The following is a 24,345-nucleotide window of genomic DNA, read 5'->3' as shown; positions in this document are numbered from 1 at the left end:
AATTTATCTCCAAGATTGGCGTATAGAAAACCAACGGTCGTGGAAAACTAGGATATGCGAGGCCAGTGTTAGGAGTGCTGAGAGTTGTCTTGAGGCTGAGGGACAGATGTAGTATAGCTAAGAATACGTAACCCCCGCTCCTGCAGTTTTCTCAGTGTGGCCTCCATCCAGACAATTTCTCTTCCACATCCAGGAAAGGTTTTAGCTGTTTCGTAAATCAACGTTAACGGAGTTCCTGCTGACAGTGACCCCCATACTGCGACATCAGATTGGAGGCAATATTCAATAGATTGACAGACATTGTCGACTAAATGTTTTGGATCCCCCCTGTGGCCAAGAGACGGAAGATGTGATATATCGTATTTGTAGGAGCCTGAGGGCTGTAGCCGCAGATGCTTACAATGACACATATTGTCATCAAATGCCTCGCACTCTGGGAAGCTTGAGCACTGTGCATCTCCAGCATCAAATTCAAGGCTCGCTATTCCCTGATACAGAAGCGATAAGCCAGTCCACATCAAAAATGACACCGCCCAGTACATCATGAGCGCTCGCGCAACTTTTATGCTGGGAAATTTATATGCAACTGGGAACACCTTCCCATATACTAGGTCGTCAGCTGGATTGTCATCTTGTGATAACACTGACCAGTACATCGGTTGTGGGAATTCCTTTTCGAATTCTTCATAGACGTTCTGAATCAAGGCATCCATTTGCCAACATTTAGACATGCTTCGTAGCCATGACTCAAGCTTATCAACAGGGCCAAGATGCTCAATACGGTCGTTTTCCTGGTATATTGATGATGCTTCACACAGACAATCTACCAGTCGATCCATTGCGCGCTTTGAATGCAATATCCACGGTCCTGTCATCCACTTTGTACTCGATAGGAAGCTTGGCTTATGTCTTTCCATGCTGAATAATGCCTATACATTCACCCCGAGTTAGCAGATACGTAAAGCTCTGGATATAGTAGAAACTTGCCACTTGAGCCCGGAGACCAAGAAATAGTTCGTGCGCCACGCCTGACATGTGTCGATCAACTCCACGGCCTTGGACTAGCCGCATGCATCCCTTGCAATGATTGTAATATGCCTGGCGGCCATCACCTGGACATTCCATGACCTCGTAAAGACCAAGACACAAGGCAGCAGCCAGTACCTCGTCATTATACATCAAACGAGGATTCCACAGGGATACTTGAAGCTCCCGTAAGGCATTCGTATAGAATCTCAAGCTTTCTTTGATAAGATCCCGATCGCCGTATTGCCGGCCAAGAGCAGAAGCAGCTATCGCTAAAATCGATGTTTGTAGGGCAGGTGTCTGTATAAGAAGCTGCGGTAGCGACAACATCCATGGCCCATTTTTACCGTTAGTAAATTCGGGCGTTCCATCCGCCGCTTGGGGAACGCACGTAGCCATAAAAACATTGATCAGTTGTTGGCGATGTGCTACCCCATAAAGCATATCTGAAGCCGGGCTAAGGACGATCTCTTTGCGTTCAGGACTTATGAAACCTGAGCCTTTATCTGTATTTATGTTGGCCTTTGATAATACCGCAGACCTCTGTCGGTCCACCGATGATGTTCGTCGTATCTCGTCAAAAGAGCTCGTTACAACAAGCTTCTCGTTTGTCAGGCTTGCCCGCACAGGAACGAAGTGAACTTCTCTAGTATATCCTAGGCACGGCCTATTTGACTTTATGCATTGTATACATTCCGGTCGTTGCAGCCCACACTTCGTATATAAATATTAGTAGCTCTAATGTCAGCATTGGAAGAAAGGAGCATGTCGAAACTCCAGGGGGGATCTGGGTACACGCACAGCTATCTTGCGCTTGCGGCACGTTTTGCATCCTTTTGACTTTCCTGCGACTCCAACCATCATCATATTCTAATACGCAATATTGCCACAGCTTATCTTGTTCGCTGATCTGTTTTTGGATGTCCTCAGTTGACGGAAGTTGCTGTGACGCTTACGGTTTTCAAGAGGGATCATGACCAATCACAAGCCGCTAAGGGTTCCTTCACGTGAGCAGCGACTGATTGGTGGTATGTGACCCATCTCGTAAACAGCGAGCCAATGATAATTCATCCTAGGCATCGCGGAGGCTTATAAGTGGATCGGCGTACACAAGTTTTGAAATTAGTAAGCAATGATCCCGCAAAGTGGGGCCTAGACCTAAAAGTTTTAGGCTAAAACACCCTGAAGGGGTCCCTTTTTGGCATGGTGGAAATTTGCAACAACGTCGATGAACGCAAAGTAAATAATTAAGCTCCTCATTCCAGAGCTACTACAATTTGCAAGTAATAGCCACGATTTGCTTCGAAATTTTCTTGTCGTCAATTATCCTCTAACCAAACTCCTGTTGCGCTTCTACCCATCTCAAGAAAGGGGTGTAAGGTAACAGGAGAACTACCATGTCTTCTGCCAGAGGAGGTGCGGTGAATGAGACAACTCCCCTTATCGCTTCTGAAGCAGGGCAAACCGATGCCTCAATTGAAAATGGTCATGTTGAAGAACAAAACTGGGATGACGGGGACTCTGAGGCGTTACCTGTAGCTCAGATTATGCTACTTTGCTTTGCCCGTGTCACTGAGCCCATTGCCTTTTTCTCCATTTTCCCATTTATTAATCAGATGATTCAGGATGCAGCCGGGGTTGGTGAGGCTGATGTTGGTTTTTACAGTGGTCTCATTGTAGGTGTTACTTACTCCGTTCTATTCATTTTTTGACCTTTTCTTAAATCTCAACTAAGAGTCTTTTTATCATAGGAGTCTATTCTTTCCATTACTCAGATGCTCCTTATGATTCCATGGGGACGAGCTGCAGATCGTTTTGGAAGGAAACCTGTTCTCGTCAGTTCTTTAGCCGGATTATCAGCTGCTACTGCATTATTTGGGACAAGTCGAACTTTATGGCAAATGATTATGTACCGATCTTTAGCAGGTGTTTTCTCTGGGACCATTGTGTAAGCCTGATGCTCATCACGTAACCTTTCTCATTTCTAGAGATGCTAGTTCGCCAGGCTCTACTTCTTCACCGCTTTACTGACCAGCTCTCTCTCATAGTGCTGTGCGAGCATCAATTTCAGAAAACAGCACGCCCAAAACACAGGCCCGAGCGTTCAGTTATTTTGCGTTCGCTAATAATATGGGCATTTTTCTCGGTCCCCTGATGGGTGGGTACAAGTTTTGAGAGTCCAATGAGTGTAGTTTTCTAAACCCTTTTATTCAGGTGGTGCCTTGTCGCGACCCGCTGAGCAATACCCTTCTGTTTTTGGTAATATTCGATTTTTGAAAGATTACCCTTATGCTCTCCCCACGTTTACTACCGGAGTTATTGGTGCGACTGCATGCATAACTTGTGCATTGTTTCTTAAAGAAGTCTGTCTTCCTTTACAGTTTCTGCAGCACACTATGTACTCGAATGGAGCGAGCTAATATGAATGCCATGGCAGACACTGAAGAGTGCTTCTGGGGTCGGCACAACTGGGTCACAATCTAAGCCAATCTCAACAACCGAGATTATCAGGTCGCCTGGTGTGGCGCAGGTCTTGTCTTTGCAGGTATTTACCATGGTTCTTGCCTTGGGGTATACAGCTAGTAAGTCATCTCTATGTTCTCGATGAAAGTTTTGTCTTGTTTCCTTTGCCTCCATATCTGTTATGTGTTCTCCCTAGCTAATCTATCATGTTTCTACAAGTCATGCCCGTTTTCTATTTCACCAGCGTCAAATTGGGTGGATATGGCTTAAGCGAACTTCAGAGTTCCGTGTTCATTGGATTAGGCGGTCTCTCTCAATCTATATGGCTCCTTTTAATCTTCCCACCACTCCAACGACGCATTGGAACCGGCGGTATAATGCGGCTCTGTGCCTCCGCATGGCCAATATGGTTTGGCTTCACTGCGGCTATCAACTATTTACTACGACTTCAATTGGAGACGCTATTTTGGGTGCTTGGGCCAATTTTGATAGTGATGGGAAGCGGCGTTGCGATGGCTTTCAGTACGTTCTCGATAACTACACTTTTCTCGAATTTCTTTTGCTTCCTTTTTGTTACCCTCAAAATTAAAGGAACTCAAAGACTAATCAATACCCGGTCTACTTTTGATAATAGCTGCTTGTCAACTAGCCATCAATGATATTTCACCTTCTCCTGAAACATTGGGCACTGTAAATGCAATCAGCCTGACACTTATTAGTGGAACCCGTGCTGTGGTACCTGCTTTGTGTTCGAGCTTGTTTGCAACGGGCGTCAAGAATCAGATACTGAAGGGTTACCTTGCATGGGTCGTTCTAATTATATTGGCAGTTGGTCTAAGGTTTAGTATTCGCTGGTTGCCTGCGAAGGCAGAGGGGAAAGTATATAAAACAAAACTCCAAGCTTTGATTGATGAAGACGATTCATAGGCCGAGTGGACGTACAACTTTCGGTGCCGTGAAATACATCTTGTTTCAATGTTGAAGAAGACTGAGCCTAGAAATGATGCTCAAGGGATATCGTTTGGATGGACGGAATGTTTGACTAGACTGTTTGTTTCTTATAACCCAGCTCGGCTTCGGCCTTCGCCGGATTTGTGTTACATGCAGAATAATTTTTCCATTGCTACCCTGATTTCATACATAAGCACTAATGCAATTGGCTACTAGTTAAGTAGTCGGATTGATGTGTTAGTATGACTGACACGGCAATGTGCTCACCGACGCGTGTGTTTGTTTGAGAATTCATATAGATAGCATTAAAAATAAAGTATATAGCTATTTCAATTATATACATACTCTCAGGGTAGAAGTAGAAACTTGGCTTATTGAAAACCAAGCCATACACTCATACTATCGCGAAATCTTTTTACATGTGAATGCAAATAATGCTCAACATTCGCCAACATATACCCTAAGATACATTGATATGACACCTAAAAATAGTTGTCATAATACAACTATAGATCAGATAACTCATATTAGGTATTCAAAACTATAGTTTGCCGTTATGGTATCTTCTTACTACCTCAGTCAGGAGAAGCTTAACCCAATGCATGTTTCAGTCAATGGAGATGTGCATTTGTTTAATTATAATTCAATCATAACTTGGACAGCTAGAACTAATCGGCCTCTAGTTGATTGATCATCAATTAGTAATGATTATGTGAGAATCCATGCTGGGGGGCATAAATCTTTCCATCTCTCTGTATTGGGTACGCGCCGCACACCTACGCAGTATGGTGGTCACTGCGTCCATCAATGCTACGTGCCTAGGTAGTATTTCAAACTGGCTGCTTTGCCGCAGTAATGTACACTGCACAGCCTAATCGTTAAATTCCCGAGTATTAGCCACTGGCAAGTACTGAAGTAATCAGAAAGCAGCAGATGACACCAACATGCACACACTACTACCATATCCTGCATATTCTGGAAAATACTGCCTTGCAGTGTCCTGGCTAATAGGATTGACAGCTTTATTTATTTGCAGATCACTTAGGTAGCTTCGGGTATGCGGCGTGTGTTAGAAATATTAGTGCTTACATTTGAGACCAGAAAACCTTGCATCGTTACGATTACCATGCCATAGGCATTGTGACTGTCATGGGCATTCTGGAGAGCTCTAACCTCATTCAGCTTGTACTTTTGAACACTTTATCGAGGACAACTGTAAGCGTTTGGGGCTAGGTGCATGTTCTAAATTTGAAAGCATCTCAACAACACTAGGATAAAAATGCTAAAAGCAACCTATTCCAAGTATAAATAACCCACTGTTTCCCAGCTACAAAGTTGATACCGAATGATTGATCTAAACATATCTTTTCTGAAAGAAATACGTATGTGGCTAGCCCTGAATCCCAATTCGAGAGGAGAGCCTTCATACTCGGGATTAGAGAACACGGGTTTCTCAAATCTCTTCCAAGGCTCGGCTCTATTCTATGAGTAACGTATGCTGATTGAAGAACGACATAGTGTATTCGTCATGAAGTATATCACTGCTCTCTCCGCAATCCTCTCCGCTGCCTCAGCACAAGTCACAGTGTACCCCTGGTGGGAGTTCTACTGTGGCTCTTCGGTAAGTAGTAGAACATTTGCGGAGAACTTTATGCAAAGAAAAAGAGGGGTCATTTATTGACAATACCCTTCTTGTATACATAGTGCACCGACGGAACCCTCATTGGATCAGGCACACTCGACGTTAACCTTACTGGCTGCACCGATCTTGGCACTACTTATGATTATTGCTATTTTGTCAGTGAGAAGAATACCACAATGTATCGCGTTGATCTCTCTGAGAAACCCGACTGTTGGGCGGACGCCAATCCTGTTCTCTACTCGGGTGATTGCTCTAGTGCTGGGAACTGGGGGTGGTACGGAATCCTTTATGATGCATAAAGGTCTATTCGTGGGTGCGATAGACCTTCTATTTTGACAGCATGACGAAAAACAGTTTTAAGATGCAAGGGACAAAGAGATAAGTTCCATGCTGGATATCTATGTACCGTGCCCTCTTACATCCGGGCTTCTCATCATTGTTGGCGATAAGTGTCGGCCAAGAATAAATAGCAGATGCAACACTAGCAATATTTCGAAGAGCAGGACCACAGAGAACTAAAATAACAGTATAATTGCTTGCTTAGATATATATTAAAAAAAGTAATATAAATAAACCATCATTTCATTTTCATTCTACCGTAATGCTTCTATCAATGCCTTCTTCCGCAGTCCGCTACCTAGGTAGTTGACAAAGGCAATAAGAGCAAGCATAGGTTATAATTGAACTGTTCAGAAGGCACCTATGAGTTTCAAAGACATAATCTAAAGTTAAATCTTCGTTTATACTAATATTATAATCAAGTGTCTATACCTAGGTACTATGTATGAATGACTTATTGGTCAATTAGCAACGACATTTGAAGGAGATAATTTCATGGACTTGAAGAGCTAGACAGATATTATTGTTTCTCTACTTCATAACCTAGGAATTTTTAAGAAGATAGGATTAATATATTTCCCAGGTGAAAACTTGAAGCGAAGATAAGAATCCAACCATGTAGCATCTTATAGATTAAGCTGATTTTACAACATTTATACCAGCAGAGAAAAGCAAGAATTTTGGAAAAATTCAACAGGTAACATAAGAGACTCCGTGAGTTGAATAGGGTTCCTAGAGAGCTCACCATTATTAAGATTTTGAAAGATTCTATCCGAAATCCTTCCCCAAACCCTCATAGTCTGTGATATGTTCTATAGGTACGTCAACCAACCATATGAACTAACCAAAGGAAGAGGATCTGGCTAACTACTGCGGACTCCTAAGTCCGTAATTATGAGAACCTATAGATCCATTGATCCTGAAACTTTTTATTGACATAAATACTTCTGATAGAAGGATCACTGGATAATCGACTTTGATGATTGTCTTAGTAACATCAAAAAGTAGACACTGGATATATACTACGTAGTAACTTATATTGGAACAACAATATATTCGTCTTATATCATTTAATAAAAAGCTTACTACGGGATTTGATGAAATTCTAGACAGCTGGTGGCGTTATAATACGTCATGTTCGTCTTATGCATGCGGACACAATCAACAGCAGGAGAGTTATAATTTATACATTTATTAGGACTACTTCTTGGTCATAGGTCAACGATATTTCTCTGAATTTCATATTTCATTCATCGTTATTATTGATAAATTGGATATCTCAACCAATTCTCTTCACCTTCTCTGAGTTCGAGATTCCCAGATGACATCAACTGCATCTGCAAGTGATAGTTCTGTATCAATGCAGTAGTCGTGATGATTGGGCTCTCTGCAGACTTTTCATTGACTGCATAATACGGCTCATTGACATCGGCAATCCAGGGATCTCCTGGATTATAATTGTCGGATGGCATATGGACGAAACCCGGGTGCACGTACCCATTTGTATGATCTCCAGCACTATAGGAATGGCTAGTCAGTAATAATGGCGGCGGAGTTAAAGGTCTGGCCAAACTTGTTCCTCCAGGGTGTTGGCTGTGTGGCACATTCATAGAGGTGCTGTGCCATATCGACTTGTTGGCGTCACTTGTTGGCGTAATGGGACTCAGCATCTGGCCCTCTTGGTTGCAAGCGATGAATTTTTGAGACTGGTGTTGAAGGTTAGAATGGGTAGAGAGCGTATTATGAGTGATTTGCTGATGGTAATCGAGTGGTCCGCTGAGTTTGTGACTGCTTGCCATTCTGAAAGCCCCTTCGATAGGCATATGCCACATCCGATTACCCATGTCAACTTTATTCGTTTGTGCAGTAATAGAATGGCTATCGGGTGCTGGAAATAAGTGGTCTGCCGGGGTGGTAGTTGTTGAAAGGTCGATATGATGATGTTGGCTTTGTGTTTGTATTGATCGTGTTTGTTGTAGAGACACATTGGAATCTTGCAATAACCCCCGAAAGACATTCGGCGGAGAAGGAACTGAAGAGTTGAAGAAGGGCTTAGATGGAAGATTGCCATCGGAGACTTTAGGGGCATGTGCCGTGGATTTCGGCGAATCTAGAGGCGGTGTTGATCGGGAATTTCGAGACCTCCGAGACCGCCCGGGCTGTCGAATGCGATATTTTGATCCCGTATTCCCAGCCTGGGGTAAATCTGTGATATTCTTATTCGTCATATCGTCTCTTTTGAATGAAGTGGCATTTGATGCCACTGGAACGGGACTGCTGTTGATGAAGACATTGTCTTCCTCGGGAGGATCTTCGTTGGACTGTCGGCATCGCTGTTGTTTTGATTTGTTGCTGGGTCTTCCAAGACGGCATGGCGGACTATAAACACACTTTTCACCGGCTTCTTTGCATCTTCGACATGGAGTATTGTCATCGCTAGTTGATAAACGCATACAACGCTGCTTACGCTTATGGCAGCGGTCGCAAGCCGCTCGAAGTATAAGGCCTTCGAGAAGCATGGTTTTATCTCTGTCCTTGGGATTTCACGTTCGACTAGGCATGCCAATATAAATGTAAGAAATGAACGTTGATCGTCAATAAAATGTAAAATGCGTTATTAGAGCCGCGCGGACATCAGCAATAACAGCCAATGTTAACTGCTAAGCAGTGGTGTATAAAACAGTGGAGAAAGAGAGTGTAAATAAGAAAGATTCCAGAAAATTTGGAAACAAGCTTATTAAGAAGGGCTTGGCCAGCCTCAAGACTCCCTTTCCTCTTGTGTTCGAAAGTGTTCGCGAAGAGGAGAAAGAAAGAATTTAATATTGGGGAAGGTCCAGGAATTTTCAGTGGGCCCCTGAAGCTCCCCAGAAACCCAATCTCCGAGAGGAATAACCTTCGATAGCGTTCATATTTGGAGCAAAGCAGAAAGTCTAAATCCCACGTATAACACCATCGACGTACGAGAGCTCTAACCTGCTACGGGGGAGAGGTTCAAGTGAGACGCCACCGAAAATATCCGGCAGCAGCCGCAGCATAAGCAAGAGGTTGTTCTCTGGTTCTTCAGGATAGTTATCTCTAGAGTGTTTAATGAACAGAAGAAAACCGAGCTAATGGATGCGTCAAACGTATCACTCGCCATTATAACCGCACCCGAAGATAGACACTTTAGTCAGCAATAAAAGACATGTAAATCAATGGTTTCGGGAGTGAAGGCATATGTTTCCCTCAGACTTTCAGAATGTCAATGTTGAATGCATGCTTACCCAGCGAATTGGCCTGTGGATCCTGTCTTACAATCTAAATCCGTCTCCGTCTTGGGTTCGTCTTTAGGCATTCGCTAACATAAAACCCAGTGAGTCTGGCGTTTGGGTCCATCTTGTAGGAAACAGAACAAGCTGCTAGTTATCAATAAGTGGCTGCCCCGAGAGAACGGCTCCCTATGGAGTCCTAATTCTGGAAGAATTCAGAACTTCAGGGGTGTGTGGATTACTCTGCTTATGATGACGAACAAACTAAAGAGTGAACTAGTAGCAAGTCCCGGCCGTTGGCCGCCGGAAGTCGCTCGGCTGCGATTCTACCGGGTGAGGCGGCTGTCCCAGTAACGGGCGATAAGTGCTCCGTAGTACTAGCGTGCTAGAAATCAATGCTGGAAACAGTGGAAGCTGGATTTAAACAGAAATGAAGCTATTCCTACTTAAGATCAATACCGCGAGACAGAGAAAGGCCAATCTAGGCACTCCGTGTGCGAAATTCTTACCCATGTCATAGTACTATGTAGGTTATAACTAGAAACCAATCTATCAGCCAGGACCTAACTTTTGGCTAAATTTTACTCCGCTATGCTATTGGTAGGGGGCCAAAAGCCTGCCATTCGAAGCCACAACTGTCCGCGAGAAAATACCGTACTAGTTATAGCTCAGCCATGGCGCTGACGACGTTAATTGTTATAATTATGGAATGTGGCTTGGCTGAATATACGTAGTATCTTATTTACTACTGTAATGAGCCACCGATAGTAAATTCGTCGTTCGGCATTGTGCAGCTCTTAATTTCAAAGTTAGGAGTCCTGCGCACGTGGTTGGCAAGCCCTAGTCCGTAAGTGACGCTGCAACCTAGTAAAATTCCAGCCTTACAATCTAGTCTAAATGACATTTCGGCGTCACGTTAGAGAAAAATTATTTTACAATTGATGGAATGACGAACATCCACTTTTGCTCCGTAACCATAATGATAATAGGCTTTGGGCAAGCCACAAATGCATCATTGTCAAGAACAAAATTCTCATACCCAATCTGGAATAGATAGTGAGATTGATGGCAGATGCTCGTGCTTGTTAATTGTTTTTTTATCACAATCACTTCATACTCTATTATGCATGCACTTACAATAAATAGTTCTTCCCATACGGAGTACTTCATACGAACCGAGGATCAGCCCGAGTCAGGAAACATGACCATTTTTCCACATTATGGCGGATCGTCTGCAGGTCAATGCTCTCCCGAACTGGGTTGAAAGCAGCGTATGGAGTATTTGTGATGGAAATTGAATTACGGACGTAGTATTCAGTTTTAACTTTTTAACAGCATCACAATGATAGTACTCCGTACTAAATTTATTTAATACTGTATGGTAGATTACTAGATTCAATACATCTCTAACGTGGAACCTTAATATGTTGATGATCTGTCGGTGTCAGAGCCAGGAGTACGGCGTACTCCGTACGCCGTAGTTGAGAACGATTTTCGAAATGTATGCCAAAGATATAGCTACGCTTATAATTAGATGTCCCGCGAGTCTAAAAACCTATTTCATGGATATTCTTGAATGCAGCCAACTGAAAACAGATGAGTCAATGCAAGGGCAAGAAAAAACGAGGAAGAGGTAGAAAATTATGATATAAATCTCAATGCACTGGGTTCCGTACTTCTCAAGTCGCGCCGATTCACAGGTCTCTAGAGATTTTAATACAGCATCTATTACGTCTATGCTCACCGTTCACTCTGACGAAGTACACCTCCTCGTTCTAGGTAAGAAATGCATTCCAAATATGTAACAATCAAACATAATAAAAGCCAACTGATATAGCTCCGTAACCGTTGACATCTCCTAATTGTTTACCATGATTTACGCTAAGTATATCTCTTTGTTTACACTAGATATACGAGAGTCGATATTTTCAACTATGTCGGGACGGAGTACGTAGCCTTGAATTAAAGAGTTCCTAATAATACCATTGTCCTTTATTTCCGGCGTAAAAAGATTTCATCAAGAGTAGTCCATAATGCATACCCACCTGGCGTCACGGGTCCTCTCTGTTCTCCGCCTGTAGTGGGGCATAGATCCTAGAACTAGAAGGTGGTTAACCCTTGCTGATGTTGCAAAGATATGAATTTCTCAGTGATTACACCAATGGTACTTACCGAAACTGGTTGGCTAAGATTGTATTCACCTCCAACTGAAAGCTGAGGAATCTGCGAATAATTCTGTTGAATAAGATACCTGGTGTTTTGAAGAACCTACATGAGAATAGCAAAGGTGAAACGAACAGATGAGAATAAAAATTAGCAAATTATTCTACGAGCCAGACAGACGTTCAAAAGGCCGACATACCTCGATGTAGCTCTGATGGGGATTTTGCCTCATCACGCTCATAAAGGCCCAAGACATGGCGCCCGTCGCCTGTCCTCTTATGCTTGTATCTGCAGAGGTCTGGTCGTCGGCACAACCGCTGAACATCCAGGCATCTTTAGCCTCATTACGCCAGTCCTCATGGAATCCTTCGTCCACCAGGCCTTGCTCATCGGCTTGCTCCGGTCGGTGATGCAGGCCATGAAAGAATGTTGCGGCATCAGCTACCAAGGAGCGTGCATCATCGAGCCTGTCCATACTGAACCCTCCTTGTAGCAGGCTGGTCGCCTGGACAGCCAAGTGCACACCCTGTTTGATGTTATTGATCATATTAATGTTGCCGTCTGCGTCGGGACGGAAGGTAAACGGAAGCTCGACGGCCGAGCCTGAGTGGCAGCAGTCGAAAAGAATGGTCAACCGCGCATAAGGGTTCATGGGCGAGATGATGGCTCGGTGTAACTATAAGCGAATGGTTAATTTCTCAGTAAATCCTGTTGGAGGTACTGCAAAATACAAGCATCTCTTATATCGACTTCCTTCCCTCATTTCTCACCGTAGGAGGAACCGTGAGAACTTACTATACTGCTATTGATTTGCCCATTTATCTCGAAATCAACTGGACAGATTGTGTCATTGAGCCTTTGCCGATTAGCAACAAATTCCATAGTCTGCCGGTCTGCTCAGCGCATCTACGTACCCTGACTCTCTATCACCGTAATCATCCGCTACCTGACCTGTGTACGAGATCATCAACCAAGCTTGCGATGTGGGAGCAACGAAGTAAATGACGAGATAAACATACCGCCATGACCAGAGTAGGACAGCCACACTGAGTCTCCGGGGTTATTGAACGACACCAGCCATTTAAATGCAGCAAGCATATTGCGGCCGGTAGGATAAAAGGGCGTTCCTTCATGTTTTGGCTCGTCGGTCAACATGACCATGTCACGCTGATCGGGTGAAAAGCCGCGCTCTTCCACAAGGAACTGGCGAATATTATAGGCATCGTTGATGCAGCCCTTTAGCGCATGATTGGAACCGTAGTAGTTGATTCCAATAATGAGCGCTTTTCGGCGGGGCATCCTGTTTGTTTACTCTCCCTGCTCGGTCTCTTGAGGCGCACGACAGAGAAATATTTGGCATTGACAACAAAACACCGGCAGGACAGGGGATGGCTAGTGGTAGATCTCGTTATTTGACTAAAACAGGCCTGGTATGTACCGATTTTTAGGCAGGGAGCATCCAGCTGAAATCAGCACCCCAAAAGAACTGCGGGGTATACCTCGAAGCCAATGCGGAACACTCCGATTGGCTCCCCAGAGCCGGAATTGATCCACTGGTCAGGCACCATCGACGATAAAAATAGTGAAAATATACTCCCGCTCGGTCCGTGCCTGAATTATTTATATTCTTGGAGCTTTGTACGGACTTCATACTACCAAAAATAACTGCTTATTGGCTTGCTCTACAGTTGTACGTTGATTGTAAGCTTTGGCAAGGTGTTTTTCTGTTTTTTTGCTATTGTTTAGGTTATCATCTAGCCAACCTCTACTCTCTCAATGACTTAACCAAAATCAAACCCGCTCGCAAGAATCCATCACACTGAATCAAGACTACGCGTCTTTTCAATACCTAGGTAATACAGGTGTCTCTGACTCCATATCAGCGCAAGAAACTGCAAGTAGCCGCCAACTACGTAGACCCCCTTCTGCTCACCCGCCCCCTATAAGCTTGACAACTGGTAACTACCTACGTACCTGGCCAATACACTTGCTGACAAGACTTCTAGGGCCGCTCGAGTTTGTATCCCCCGTATTCGACTATCCTATGATGAGCACCGATGAAGACAGTTTTGACACACGATCTGCTTTTGATTGGAAAAGTTGTATTCAACAATTCTTTGAAGTCTTACAAGATGAAGCAACGCTTATCACAAATGAGGACTGCTCAATGCAGGTTAGCATCTCCTGTAATGACTGATATGGATGAAACAATTTGGACGACCTGAAGTCTCTGTCCAAAGCAATCGTGTATTTCGAAGGTGCGATAAAGTCGCTCGTGCCTGAACATCGCCGTGAAAACTATTACGCAAAGTGGAACGCCTCTCCTACTAAGACTACAAGTACTACTGGTAAGAGCAACATCTACTTCGCTCCAAAAAGTGATTATCTGGGTTGCGTGAGACTTATCGATCACTGCCATACTGTGAGCGACTTTAGTTGAGCTGATGAACAACGGTGAGAAACGTTGGAGTTGGGACTTCGTTCATATCAATACCGATACGATGGAAGGGCGTGTGGAGTCCCGAAGCCCACCAGACGTGGATATTTGTGAAGACTGATTCGCTTGGATACACTTTGCTGTGGAATTTGTTCATGCCTCTATATTCGAGGTAACTACGTTGGAATGGCTAGAACTGTTTAGTCGTGATTCCGTTGGCCCATCAAGCTTCCTTGACTCTGTTCCTTCGTTCCTTTTGGAAGATGAAAAGAAAAATTATCGCGATAGCCTGTAGAACAACGCTGCTTAGGATGCAAATTCCAGGTTCCACACGCGTTCTTCGTGAAACTATGGAGGAAATTGGTATAGGCTATGATATAGGTACAGCCTGATCATTTTACTAGATTGCTACGTCTATGTATTTTGGGACTTAATGAAAATGACCTGGGTTATAAAAGTCAATAGTGAGAGGTTCATATAGTGACTGATAAGAAAAGATTAGATGCGCGAGAATTCCCCTTTTCATTTGAAGACCAAGTGGTTTTATTACATCCAAGGTTGACTTTACAAGCAACATTCAATATAAACGGTCTACCTAGGTATAACCTAAAGCAAAATGGACGTCGTATCAATTCCACCAACCATCATCACCAAGTTCGTAATCGCCCTTGGCTTTGAACTCGTTCAAAATATCTTCGAAAGTCCACGGCTGGTACGTATGGCTTTCTGGGATATTGGTGTTTCGAAAGGGGACACCATCCCTTAATGCAGATAGGGCCTCGTGATACTTTTCTGCAGCATAGGCCTCTGGATCTTGCTTCCAAATCCATGATGCCATCAATGCTCGTACGTATTTTGGAACAGATGAGGCACTTTTGTTCCCTTCCTGTCCGTATTGACTTGCTTGGCTGCAAATGCCGATCTTTTGGAGGCATGATACACGTTCAAATCTATACTCGGATGTTAGTTTCATTCATAACCACATTTATCCATATATGCAGAAGACTGTCAAGAGGAACATTGTATACCTAAGCTTGTTGTGCACCTTGGTCGCTTCTGCGACATGCTCCTTTCCTGCAATTCTCAAACACTTGGCAAGCGATATGGCATCTTCCAAGCCCTGGTTTGCTCCATTGCCAGATGCAGGGAAAAATGTATGGGCCGCATCTCCAATCTGGACAATTCGTCCGCTCGGGGACGTCCATACGGGCTGCGGATCGCGCCAGACAAGCTCAAAGTCAATGAGCCTGTCATCGGGGGTCAAGGATATCAGGCGATTCACATAGTCTGGCCAGCCCTCAATTTTCGACGTAGTGTCGTCAATTACCTGCTGCGGTGAAACATGCTTTGTCCATGACTCGTTCGCTTCCCATGTTGCCTGTGTGGTTTTTCTATCAGTAACGAAAGCGGTTCACGGAGGTTTCAGGCCAGATTCAAGGGCAGCATTGCTATCACCTTATGATTAATGGTCCACGATATCTCCTCTTCACTTCTTGAGAACATTGCATTTATTTCGTCCCTAGATCAGCAACGTTCTCGTTAAAAACCATGATGGGCGAATAATCGAAGAGAGAAACAATGAGTCTTGAAGACTTACCCAAACCATAGCTGCACTAACCCATGACCATTGGGGAGGAGATCGAACTTCTCCATGAGCTCTGAATCGGAGCGAACAAATTCCACCGGAATTGTGGCTCTGTATATGGCGAAGCCCGTGGAACGTGCTCTCGCTTCGTATCCCAGGGTGGCTTTTGTGGAATGACTGCCAATTCCGTCCGCAGCAATGACTAAATCGGCTTCTGATACTTCTCCGCTGTCCAATTCAACGCCTGGGCGTTTGTTGCCTTCCGGTTCACCGTCAAAATACCTGGTGACTCGCTTTCCGTACTGTACTTTTAAGCCAGTCTCTTCTAGTTGTTTCTCAAGCATGAGATGAAACTTAGGTCGACTATGGCGGTATAATCCTTGGGATGAGTCTCCTTCTTTGTCATCTCTCTGGCTTTGGCTCGCCGCGTTGTCTTCAATGCTCCTAGGCTCAGTAAGTTGTTCACCTTTGAGGTTGAACCATGCAACCCATGGATGAAAGGCAATTTCTTTATTTTTCTCGGCCAAGTAAGGCCAGTTGCGAAACGAACGAATGACTTGATGAGCGATAGTAAAGCCATCCCCTAGCCAAAGAGTTGGCTCAAAACCTGGGACAGAGTTTCGGTTGCTTCGGACATATACTCACCTGTGGTAAGTCGAGCTGGGGCTCGTTCGATAATTTGGACATCGATGCCCTGACGCCATAATTCAAGCGCGGCATATAGGCCCGCAATACCAGCTCCTACAATGAGGGCAGATACTCCGATAGGCGAGCCTCGTTGTGGAACTGTGTAAATTTTGTTTGAGACCATGGCTGTTCACTCAACAGTCATGGAGTGGCGACGGAATATTGATGAACTTGGTGAAATTGGTTGTAAAAGACCGTCGAGCAATTACTTGTAATATGGAAAGTTCTATGAACTTGAACAATGAAAATGTTGCGTAGGGAATAAATTCTTAAGAGTCTCACGTTGACTTTATATAGATACGTCAAGTAGCTATTCCGTAAAGGGAATACGAGGTGCGAGGTACAAAACAAGCATAGCGTGATCGATAGTATATATATGTGCGCTCTCGTTTAACCTCGTTTTCTCTTTTATATCATTTCTATCTTTGGATTCAGCTCTTGAGGATCTAATGCTGTGAAAATTCATGCTAAGGAGTTGACGATCCGCAAAACGGAAACCTCGTTCATGCAGACGTATGTAATGCGAGACGGATCCAGCCATAGTCCGCGCACGCGTGTAAGATCAACGTTACAGTTGCTTTCATGTTTCCAATACTTAACGTAGCAACAGTCGGTTCTACGGCTTCAAGTAATTCTCATTCTTTCTTTGAGAGGAATTTATAGTTTATCAACTCCAACGAAAGGCATTGACATGCGTCCCTGACGGCACCTCGATAGCTGTGCATGTACATCAATGACAACAACAATCAACGCATGATTTCAGCAATCCCAGATATGTTCTAGAAAGCTGTTCATTATTCCTTCACCCGGAAAAATCATACTTTGGTGATCCCAATGTCTTGTCAAGGATGTAACAAACTTCCTTGTACAGCCCAGCCCCTCGGGTGTCGTTCAATTCAAAATATTGGATCAAGCATTTCAATCAGTAATATTAAAAGTTTTCACTTAGACCACCGGTCTGATCAACACCGAATTAGAAAGAATCAAGACCATACATATGTCGCAACACTTTATAAGACAAACCCGTCAAAAGCAAGTGTATTCAAAATTGTCCCCGATGCAAGTCAGCCTTGTTAGGCAATGTGATAGAGGTATTATATATGAAATTTCGACAGATTTAAGCCAGTAAGTTGCGAGAATTCAAGTTATGGTATAGGAACGATCAGCAGAAAATTGCTAATAATGAGGACATCCGGATTAACATAGGGTTGCCAGTCGGCATCCAAGATCTTGTAATGGATTCAGCCTCAAAACTATGAGTTCCTCAACGGAATTTTATGATTTGTGGGTATATCACCAGTATATTACCTTTACTGAAGTGCTTGACCATAGTAGGCTTCGTACTTATATGGCTGCGCCATCAACCCTAGGTTGGCTGCTGGAAATTTTGGACAGGGAGATTGTGATAGAAGACCATGATCTGCATCACCGAAAGGTGTGGCGAGGGATTCATGACTATAGTTAGCAAACGCGTATCTATAATAGACTTTTTGGGACTTCTCATGATTGAATAGAGTCCATAAACAGCAATGTTGACTATGTGAATACTACTCATATGCCCTTATTTTAGTTTTGTTCTTATCAATGATGCTTTCCTTTTTTCATACAGTCAATACGCATTTGCGTTATTGGCAAGTCTACGACAAACTGAAACTTATCAACCAGCATAATCTATGTGATGTTGAGCGAGATATGGAAGTGAATTTTTCTTGCAAATATCGAGAAATAAAACGTTAACCAATGCAGTTAAAGCAGTTAAACCTCCCAGCTTCCTCATGCCTCTTCTTTCATAAGCGTCTTTTACCTCGATGCAGCCTTTATGATCTGTAATAACCCTTTCTCTGCGTTGTTTCAATTATGAATAGCGCTTACCTATGGGTATTTTGAAGCTAATTCCTGATCTACTGGGGCCTCATCTAGGACAGATAATATACAAACATATCATGAAGTAGTTACCTTTACATCATTTTTAGTTTAAGGCTGTGTTGCACAAGCCACCTAGGCAGAATAAGAAGTTTTGTTCCACATTGACTACAGCTATTTGTTTTCTATTGGACATCTAGATCTTTACTTAGCACTATTAATCATCGTTTCATAACGAAGATCTTGACACTAAGAATATTCATGTCCCATCTAGTGCAAGCAACAACTGACCTCTTCTGGCCTATGTTGACAAGACTTTTTCTAGCAGCATACCTAGGTATCTTCACTTGTTATGAAATGAGTAACGCCTAATGACACCTAGGTGGTTTGACAGTTTTACTAATTTTACATTATATACCTAGGTATATTTATATTGCGTTACTAGTTTTCATGGTTTCAAATATTGATAAGTATACTTGATATGATGACTGCAACATACTTGGTCATTTTTGTATATCAGATACAAGCTCATGATTATGACTTGCCGTGAATCATACTCTCTTTCCCTACACTATAAAAGCTACTCAATCTTAAAAGAAATGATCCTTCTAATAATTTATGGCGAAAATATTGCGCATTTACAGCTTCTATCCGAGATTCGATCATCCTCCCTTTCTTTTTCCAAAATGTCAACCTACAGAAGCACAGATTATCAACACAAGCCCTATGATCAAATCTCTCTTCCTACGAAGTTTCATGGAATCAAATCTAAAGATATCAAGCCAGAGATATTCCAATTTGTGAATGACCATTTCTATGTTGTCGTGGGCTACAACGATAACAACGAAGAACCGAGTGAACTCCTTCACTGTGGGTTCTATCTATGCACAAACACGACACAGGGCGAAGGGAGACTCTGGAGTTTACACAGAAGCCAAGAAAGAGGTGGGCAATGGGAGATTTCAAAGTCGGTCCTCGGGGGGCAGCAGCCTCCATGCTGGGTTGCGATGAAAAATTTGCTCCTCGCTTCTTATCTTTGCGAAGTCAATATGAACTACTGGGAAGATCTGGATAGGCAGATCAAACTTGCAGAGATCGATCAGTCGGGAAACTGTATGCGCTGGATTGATGCAGTCCAAGAGAAACTCAAACCCAAGTACTATACCTACAACTCGCTCAGCACGATCAAAAATGAATTTAACAAAAAAGCCTACCAGCTCCTCACAGCCAAGAAAGTAGCCATTCTTGACAAGGACCATGCCGGTGCGGAATGGCAGCTCCAAACGAAAGCGGATTCGGGAGTTTGATTCGCTGTTGCTAGAGCTCATTACTGGCGCTATAACTGGGACTTTTGATGTGTTGGAGCAAGGGTTTGGATGACATGATGGCTAGTTGCAGGGCTGAGAAATGGTGATGGATTAGTGGCTTCCTGGAGTCTGATTGTGAATATATTTCAATAGATAATCTATATCATATAATAAGAAGTTTCAAATCTGCTTCATCTGTACTTATATAATTAGCGGTAGATACCTATTGCTGTTATCCTGTTCTTGTCTTGGTTTATATCATGTATTAAAGCAACGTTTTCAGGCAGCAGAAAAGCCTTCCGTAGTGTCATGGGAGATGGGTGAGTGCTTGGTATTGAGTCAGAAAGGAATTCTAGCCACGCCACACATCTGTACATTTGTTAATGAGATAACGGCTTATTGCCTAGATATGTATCATTGGATAGGACATATTTCTGCTTTAGTCAGCCAATTTAGCGCCTAGTCTCTAGTCTGGATAGATAGTCTTGCATATTTCTTTCTTGTAACTTGAAGATTGAATCATTCAAGTTGCAAGACAAAATCTATAGGAATGTTACGGATAAATGAGGGGTCTATCAACAAAACATTCATCTCAGTATGCGCGTTATGAGATGAAAAAGTAGATTCCTACTTCGTAAACATGCTCTATATTTTCACAATCGGGTTTTTGCTCCAGCTCTTCCAAGATTACGCTTGCAAATTCACTGACCCAGGCGCTTACTATCTAAGTAATTCCTTATCAAAACATCTAATCTCTCAGCGCCTCATCTTTTGACCATAATAAAATCAAGATGCGATCGCTAAATTCCTTACCCAGCCCATATCCCCTCACTGCATCAACTCGATCTTTACGAGTAGGTAGTTTGATGCTTCATAAATTCGGGGTTCATTCATTCCATTTTGGACTTGGTGAACTACATCTATACTAAACGTGAAATGGTTTCAACTTACATTCTTAAACTACGCAGTCCTCATCCCGGCTCTGCCAATTACGGAAAATACTGGACGGCCGAGGAAGTAATCAAGACTTTCCAGCCATGCGATACAACAGTTGACTCAGTGAAGGTTTGGCTCATTGATAATGGTCATCTCCTCCGAGAGCATCACAAACTCTGATAACAGAGGCTGGCTGGCATTTTACGCCACTACAGACGAGGCGGAATATCTCCTGAAGACGGAATTTCAAGGATTCGAAGATTCCCTTACTGGATGCATTATGCCGGCTTGTGATGAGTATCACGTCCCTCACCAGATTAAGGAGCATAATGACTTCATTGCCCCTGGAATCAAGCTGCTTGCACCGATTGATATCAAAGCAAAGGTCAAGCGTAAAAATATGAGACGTATTGTGAACAAAAACCGTTCCTGGCCTAGGAACCCGAATTTCCCCAAGATGTTGGAGTATTATTTGAGCTTGCCCTAATGGATGCTGTCGAGTTGGGGATGATGTTGTTACATCATTTAGTGACGCGATCAATGGGCAAATAAACATAGAACACAAATTACTTCTTTTCATGGATAATTTAGAACATTGAGAGCTGTCGTATCCGAGACGGTAAATCTTTGCAAATTGCCATTTCTGGAAATACATAGGGCTACAGTCACGTGCAAGATCCTCCAGGAGTGTACGTAGGAAGAAAACTAAGCCGCCATGTTTCAGTCCATATTAACGGAGTCTCCGAAAAGTAACCTGATTTGAGTTTTTAAGCAGCAGACCATCACCTGCTAGCCGTGTAGTAGTTAGTTAACTAACGCTGGGCAATCGTCAGTTTTACGAGGTACGGAATGATTATAGCGAAATGCGAGCATAGGCATCCTTCCATGTTTTGCGAGAATGCCAGGTTCGTGCAGATAGTCCTACCAGGATAAGTTGCTCCAGACCAAAGCTGACGCTCTGCTGACGATAATAGGGACCTGACTGGGAGAAAGAACGGCATGTTTCGGTTGCGATGAACAAAGAGCATAATTATGCATTAGTTATGCTTGCTGTACAATTTATGTACTGTAATGTACGCAATCGTGCACCAAAAAAAAAAAAAAATAAAAAACGAAGCAAGTGATGTCATGCCCGATCCCGGCTTGGCACTTGATCTGCGACGTACGTACGAGTTACGCTACGCTTCCCTTCGTCAAAAACAATCAGATCATATCAATCGAGCAATCAATCAGTCAGTCAGTCAAGCCGAGTCAGTTCTTCTATCTATAATCTCCTCGAATTTGCTCTCCATTTCCTTCGTTACGTTCGGCCGACAATCTAATCCTACTTCCCTCGCCGAGCCCGCTGGTCTTTACTCCCGACTCTCATCCACCACGTCCACCATGACGAGCTGCCGGAGGCAACATTGAACATATTGAATAATTGATAGCCGGATTGTGTTTTCCTCCCTACTCCCGCATCCCATCTCATAATCTTGAATTCACATACCATGGCCGACGGGCCTCCGCCACTCCCTTACTCCCTCCGCCAAAGAAAGCGCTCCATTGCGTTTTTCTGGACACTTTTCGTGATTGACACACTCGCCCAACCGCTAATCCTCTACTATGCGCTGCGATACGCGACAGACCTATCACTCAACCTTGTCTTCTCCATCAGTACGGCGGCCTTGGGTGGTGTTTCCGTCTTCGAGTTTTTCTTCCGACTGTATAATCTGATGCGAAAGAACTCGAGAGCCAGACCGCTGAATGCACGCAAATCATGGGTGAGCTATCCACATATATGGAAACTGACAGGGACAAAGGCTGATATATGAGCAGCTCGACTTTTTTCAAATCAACTTCACTGTCGTATGGTTGATCCTCGCCGTCGAATTGATTGTGTAAGTCTTACACAGTTTAGGATAATGCTCCTAGTCAACAATTCCCGACTAATATATCTTTTTCAATATTTCAGTGGTACCATCCCGACCATTCCATACAGTAAGCTCTCGTGTCCCATCTACCTGAAACTCGAGCAAACATGCTAATCACCTTCACTCTCCAGTCCGCCTACTCGCAATGCCCCTTCCTACCGTCATGTTCTACTTCGGCGGTGTCCACCTTACTCTGGATATCCTTCGCATGTTTGGCTACAAAGCTCCCTTTCGCATATCCTCAACTCCACGAGGCTCCGTGATGCCTACCGCCCTCTACGTCCTCGTCGAGGACATTGTTGCCGTAGACGGAGGCGGCGGCCAGAGTTTTCGCTTTGCCCTTCGCACTCGCTACTTATCTAGCCCTTACTTCCGCCGTATGCTCTTCGAAATGAATTGCTTTTGGGCCGGTGGCTCCCTTATCGCAGCTGCAGCTATTACAGCCATCATTTTTACAACTCCGGAAAATGTCGCCTATACTGTATGTATATATATTTTTCCATATGTTAGCCCACTTGTCCGTCCCATGTCCTCAGGCTAACCATTTGAATTATTGAACAGCTTGGCTGGTCCCTCCCGTTTGCTTGGGCCGGTATTTGGACTTTAATTACATTTCCCTGGGTGCAAGCCGAACTTCGCCGTGAAAAGGAAACATGGAGTCTTGTGCAGCAAAACCACGGCGGGGAGCCTTTCACCGATGACATCACTGCTAATCCACGCACACGAATGAACTCCATCCAGGCACGTATTCTGCCATCATTCGCACGCGAAAAACCGACTTCCCCCGAGAGCTTGTCTACCACGGAAGATAGACATAGTAATTTCCCTGATACCATCCGGCCCGATGTTGCAGAGGAAACCACAAGAGCTACTAGCCATGTTGACTTTGTGGGCGCAGCCACCGCCGATGAAGGCGTTATTGGTGCTGGAGGGCTCGAGCGAAGCGCTTCTCGTTCTCACAGTCATGATCATGCCGCCATCAGCAACAGCAGCAGCAACGCTGATCCCAATCGAGACATTGAAAAACAAGAAGATCCCACAGAATTCCCAGACAGGATTTGAATATTACATATCTACCTGGCTCATTGATATCAACCGTTGCACTTAGATAATGTGTCTCTTTCTATACCCAATTCCCTCTTTCTTCCCTCATTTCTACGCGTATACTTTTGAATCGGGCACTTTTTTTCAGGATGGGAATACCAGAGATCATGGTGGTTTTGGAGTTTATTTGATGTGGTAGGGCTGTGGGATCATGATGTTGTTTTTTTTTTATCATTGTTATCTAGCGTTTTGTGCATTGTAACTCTTTTTGTATTCACCCCTGTTTCATGAATGACCGGTCTATGAGGATATGTATGCATACATCGTTTATTATCATTTCATATTTATGTATCATTAACACTTTACATTTTGCACATATACATAGGTATATCCTTTTTAACTTGAATTTCGATTTTATGGATTTCTGTCCCGAATATCTATCAATGTATATACGAATCTAGCCAAACGGAAGCCGGTCCCATGGTTTCATTAGTTCTATTATATCCCATCTACCATGGGTCAGCTATTAATGCATTCGAAATAAAGAGAACAAAAACAAAGACAGAAAAGGTATCTCCAAAATGAAAAAAATGAAATGAACTTGAATAGGCTCCTCGCCTCCCCCTGCGCCAAGACCGTCACGTATGCAAATCATATACACTGCCCACGTTTTGAAGACAGAACGAGATAGAAATGGAGATCAAGATAAAAGACAGAAAAAGCTAGAAAAATACATGCAAA

The 24,345-nt window shown here is 43.5% G+C and overlaps 7 protein-coding genes across 7 annotated transcripts; 4 read left to right on the top strand and 3 right to left on the bottom strand.

The window, feature by feature from the left end:
- Positions 1-5,968: 5,968 nt before the first annotated feature.
- On the top strand, positions 5,969-6,381 carry UA08_06662 (hypothetical protein; the record flags this gene model as incomplete). The annotated part of the gene is made up of 2 exons (XM_020268963.1): positions 5,969-6,061; positions 6,145-6,381. 2 exons carry the CDS (start codon positions 5,969-5,971, stop codon positions 6,379-6,381), a joined length of 330 nt encoding a protein of 109 aa, XP_020118078.1.
- A 1,299-nt stretch (positions 6,382-7,680) lies between these two features.
- UA08_06661 (hypothetical protein) lies at positions 7,681-8,940 on the bottom strand (the record flags this gene model as incomplete). Its single annotated transcript, XM_020268962.1, has 1 exon — positions 7,681-8,940. One exon carries the CDS (start codon positions 8,938-8,940, stop codon positions 7,681-7,683), a length of 1,260 nt encoding a protein of 419 aa, XP_020118079.1.
- Positions 8,941-11,720: 2,780 nt separating this feature from the next.
- UA08_06660 (hypothetical protein) lies at positions 11,721-13,131 on the bottom strand (the record flags this gene model as incomplete). The annotated part of the gene is made up of 6 exons (XM_020268961.1): positions 11,721-11,744; positions 11,842-11,937; positions 12,032-12,508; positions 12,628-12,688; positions 12,747-12,783; positions 12,852-13,131. The coding sequence occupies 6 exons, from the start codon at positions 13,129-13,131 to the stop codon at positions 11,721-11,723; spliced, it is 975 nt and encodes a 324-aa protein (XP_020118084.1).
- A 1,766-nt stretch (positions 13,132-14,897) lies between these two features.
- UA08_06659 (hypothetical protein) lies at positions 14,898-16,665 on the bottom strand (the record flags this gene model as incomplete). The annotated part of the gene is made up of 4 exons (XM_020268960.1): positions 14,898-15,219; positions 15,298-15,660; positions 15,867-16,461; positions 16,500-16,665. The coding sequence occupies 4 exons, from the start codon at positions 16,663-16,665 to the stop codon at positions 14,898-14,900; spliced, it is 1,446 nt and encodes a 481-aa protein (XP_020118085.1).
- Positions 16,666-19,090: 2,425 nt separating this feature from the next.
- On the top strand, positions 19,091-19,711 carry UA08_06658 (hypothetical protein; the record flags this gene model as incomplete). The annotated part of the gene is made up of 1 exon (XM_020268959.1): positions 19,091-19,711. One exon carries the CDS (start codon positions 19,091-19,093, stop codon positions 19,709-19,711), a length of 621 nt encoding a protein of 206 aa, XP_020118083.1.
- Positions 19,712-20,792: 1,081 nt separating this feature from the next.
- UA08_06657 (hypothetical protein) lies at positions 20,793-21,134 on the top strand (the record flags this gene model as incomplete). The annotated part of the gene is made up of 1 exon (XM_020268958.1): positions 20,793-21,134. The coding sequence occupies one exon, from the start codon at positions 20,793-20,795 to the stop codon at positions 21,132-21,134; it is 342 nt and encodes a 113-aa protein (XP_020118197.1).
- Positions 21,135-22,137: 1,003 nt separating this feature from the next.
- On the top strand, positions 22,138-23,622 carry UA08_06656 (hypothetical protein; the record flags this gene model as incomplete). The annotated part of the gene is made up of 5 exons (XM_020268957.1): positions 22,138-22,410; positions 22,442-22,527; positions 22,602-22,627; positions 22,692-23,041; positions 23,122-23,622. The coding sequence occupies 5 exons, from the start codon at positions 22,138-22,140 to the stop codon at positions 23,620-23,622; spliced, it is 1,236 nt and encodes a 411-aa protein (XP_020118309.1).
- Between the last annotated feature and the right edge of the window lie 723 nt (positions 23,623-24,345).

This window comes from Talaromyces atroroseus, assembly GCF_001907595.1.
Source record: "Talaromyces atroroseus strain IBT 11181 chromosome Unknown scaffold_9, whole genome shotgun sequence".
NCBI classification, from domain to species: Eukaryota; Fungi; Ascomycota; class Eurotiomycetes; order Eurotiales; family Trichocomaceae; genus Talaromyces; species Talaromyces atroroseus.
The sequence above is the reverse complement of the archived record's forward strand: the minus strand, read 5'-3'. Positions and strand labels throughout refer to the sequence as shown.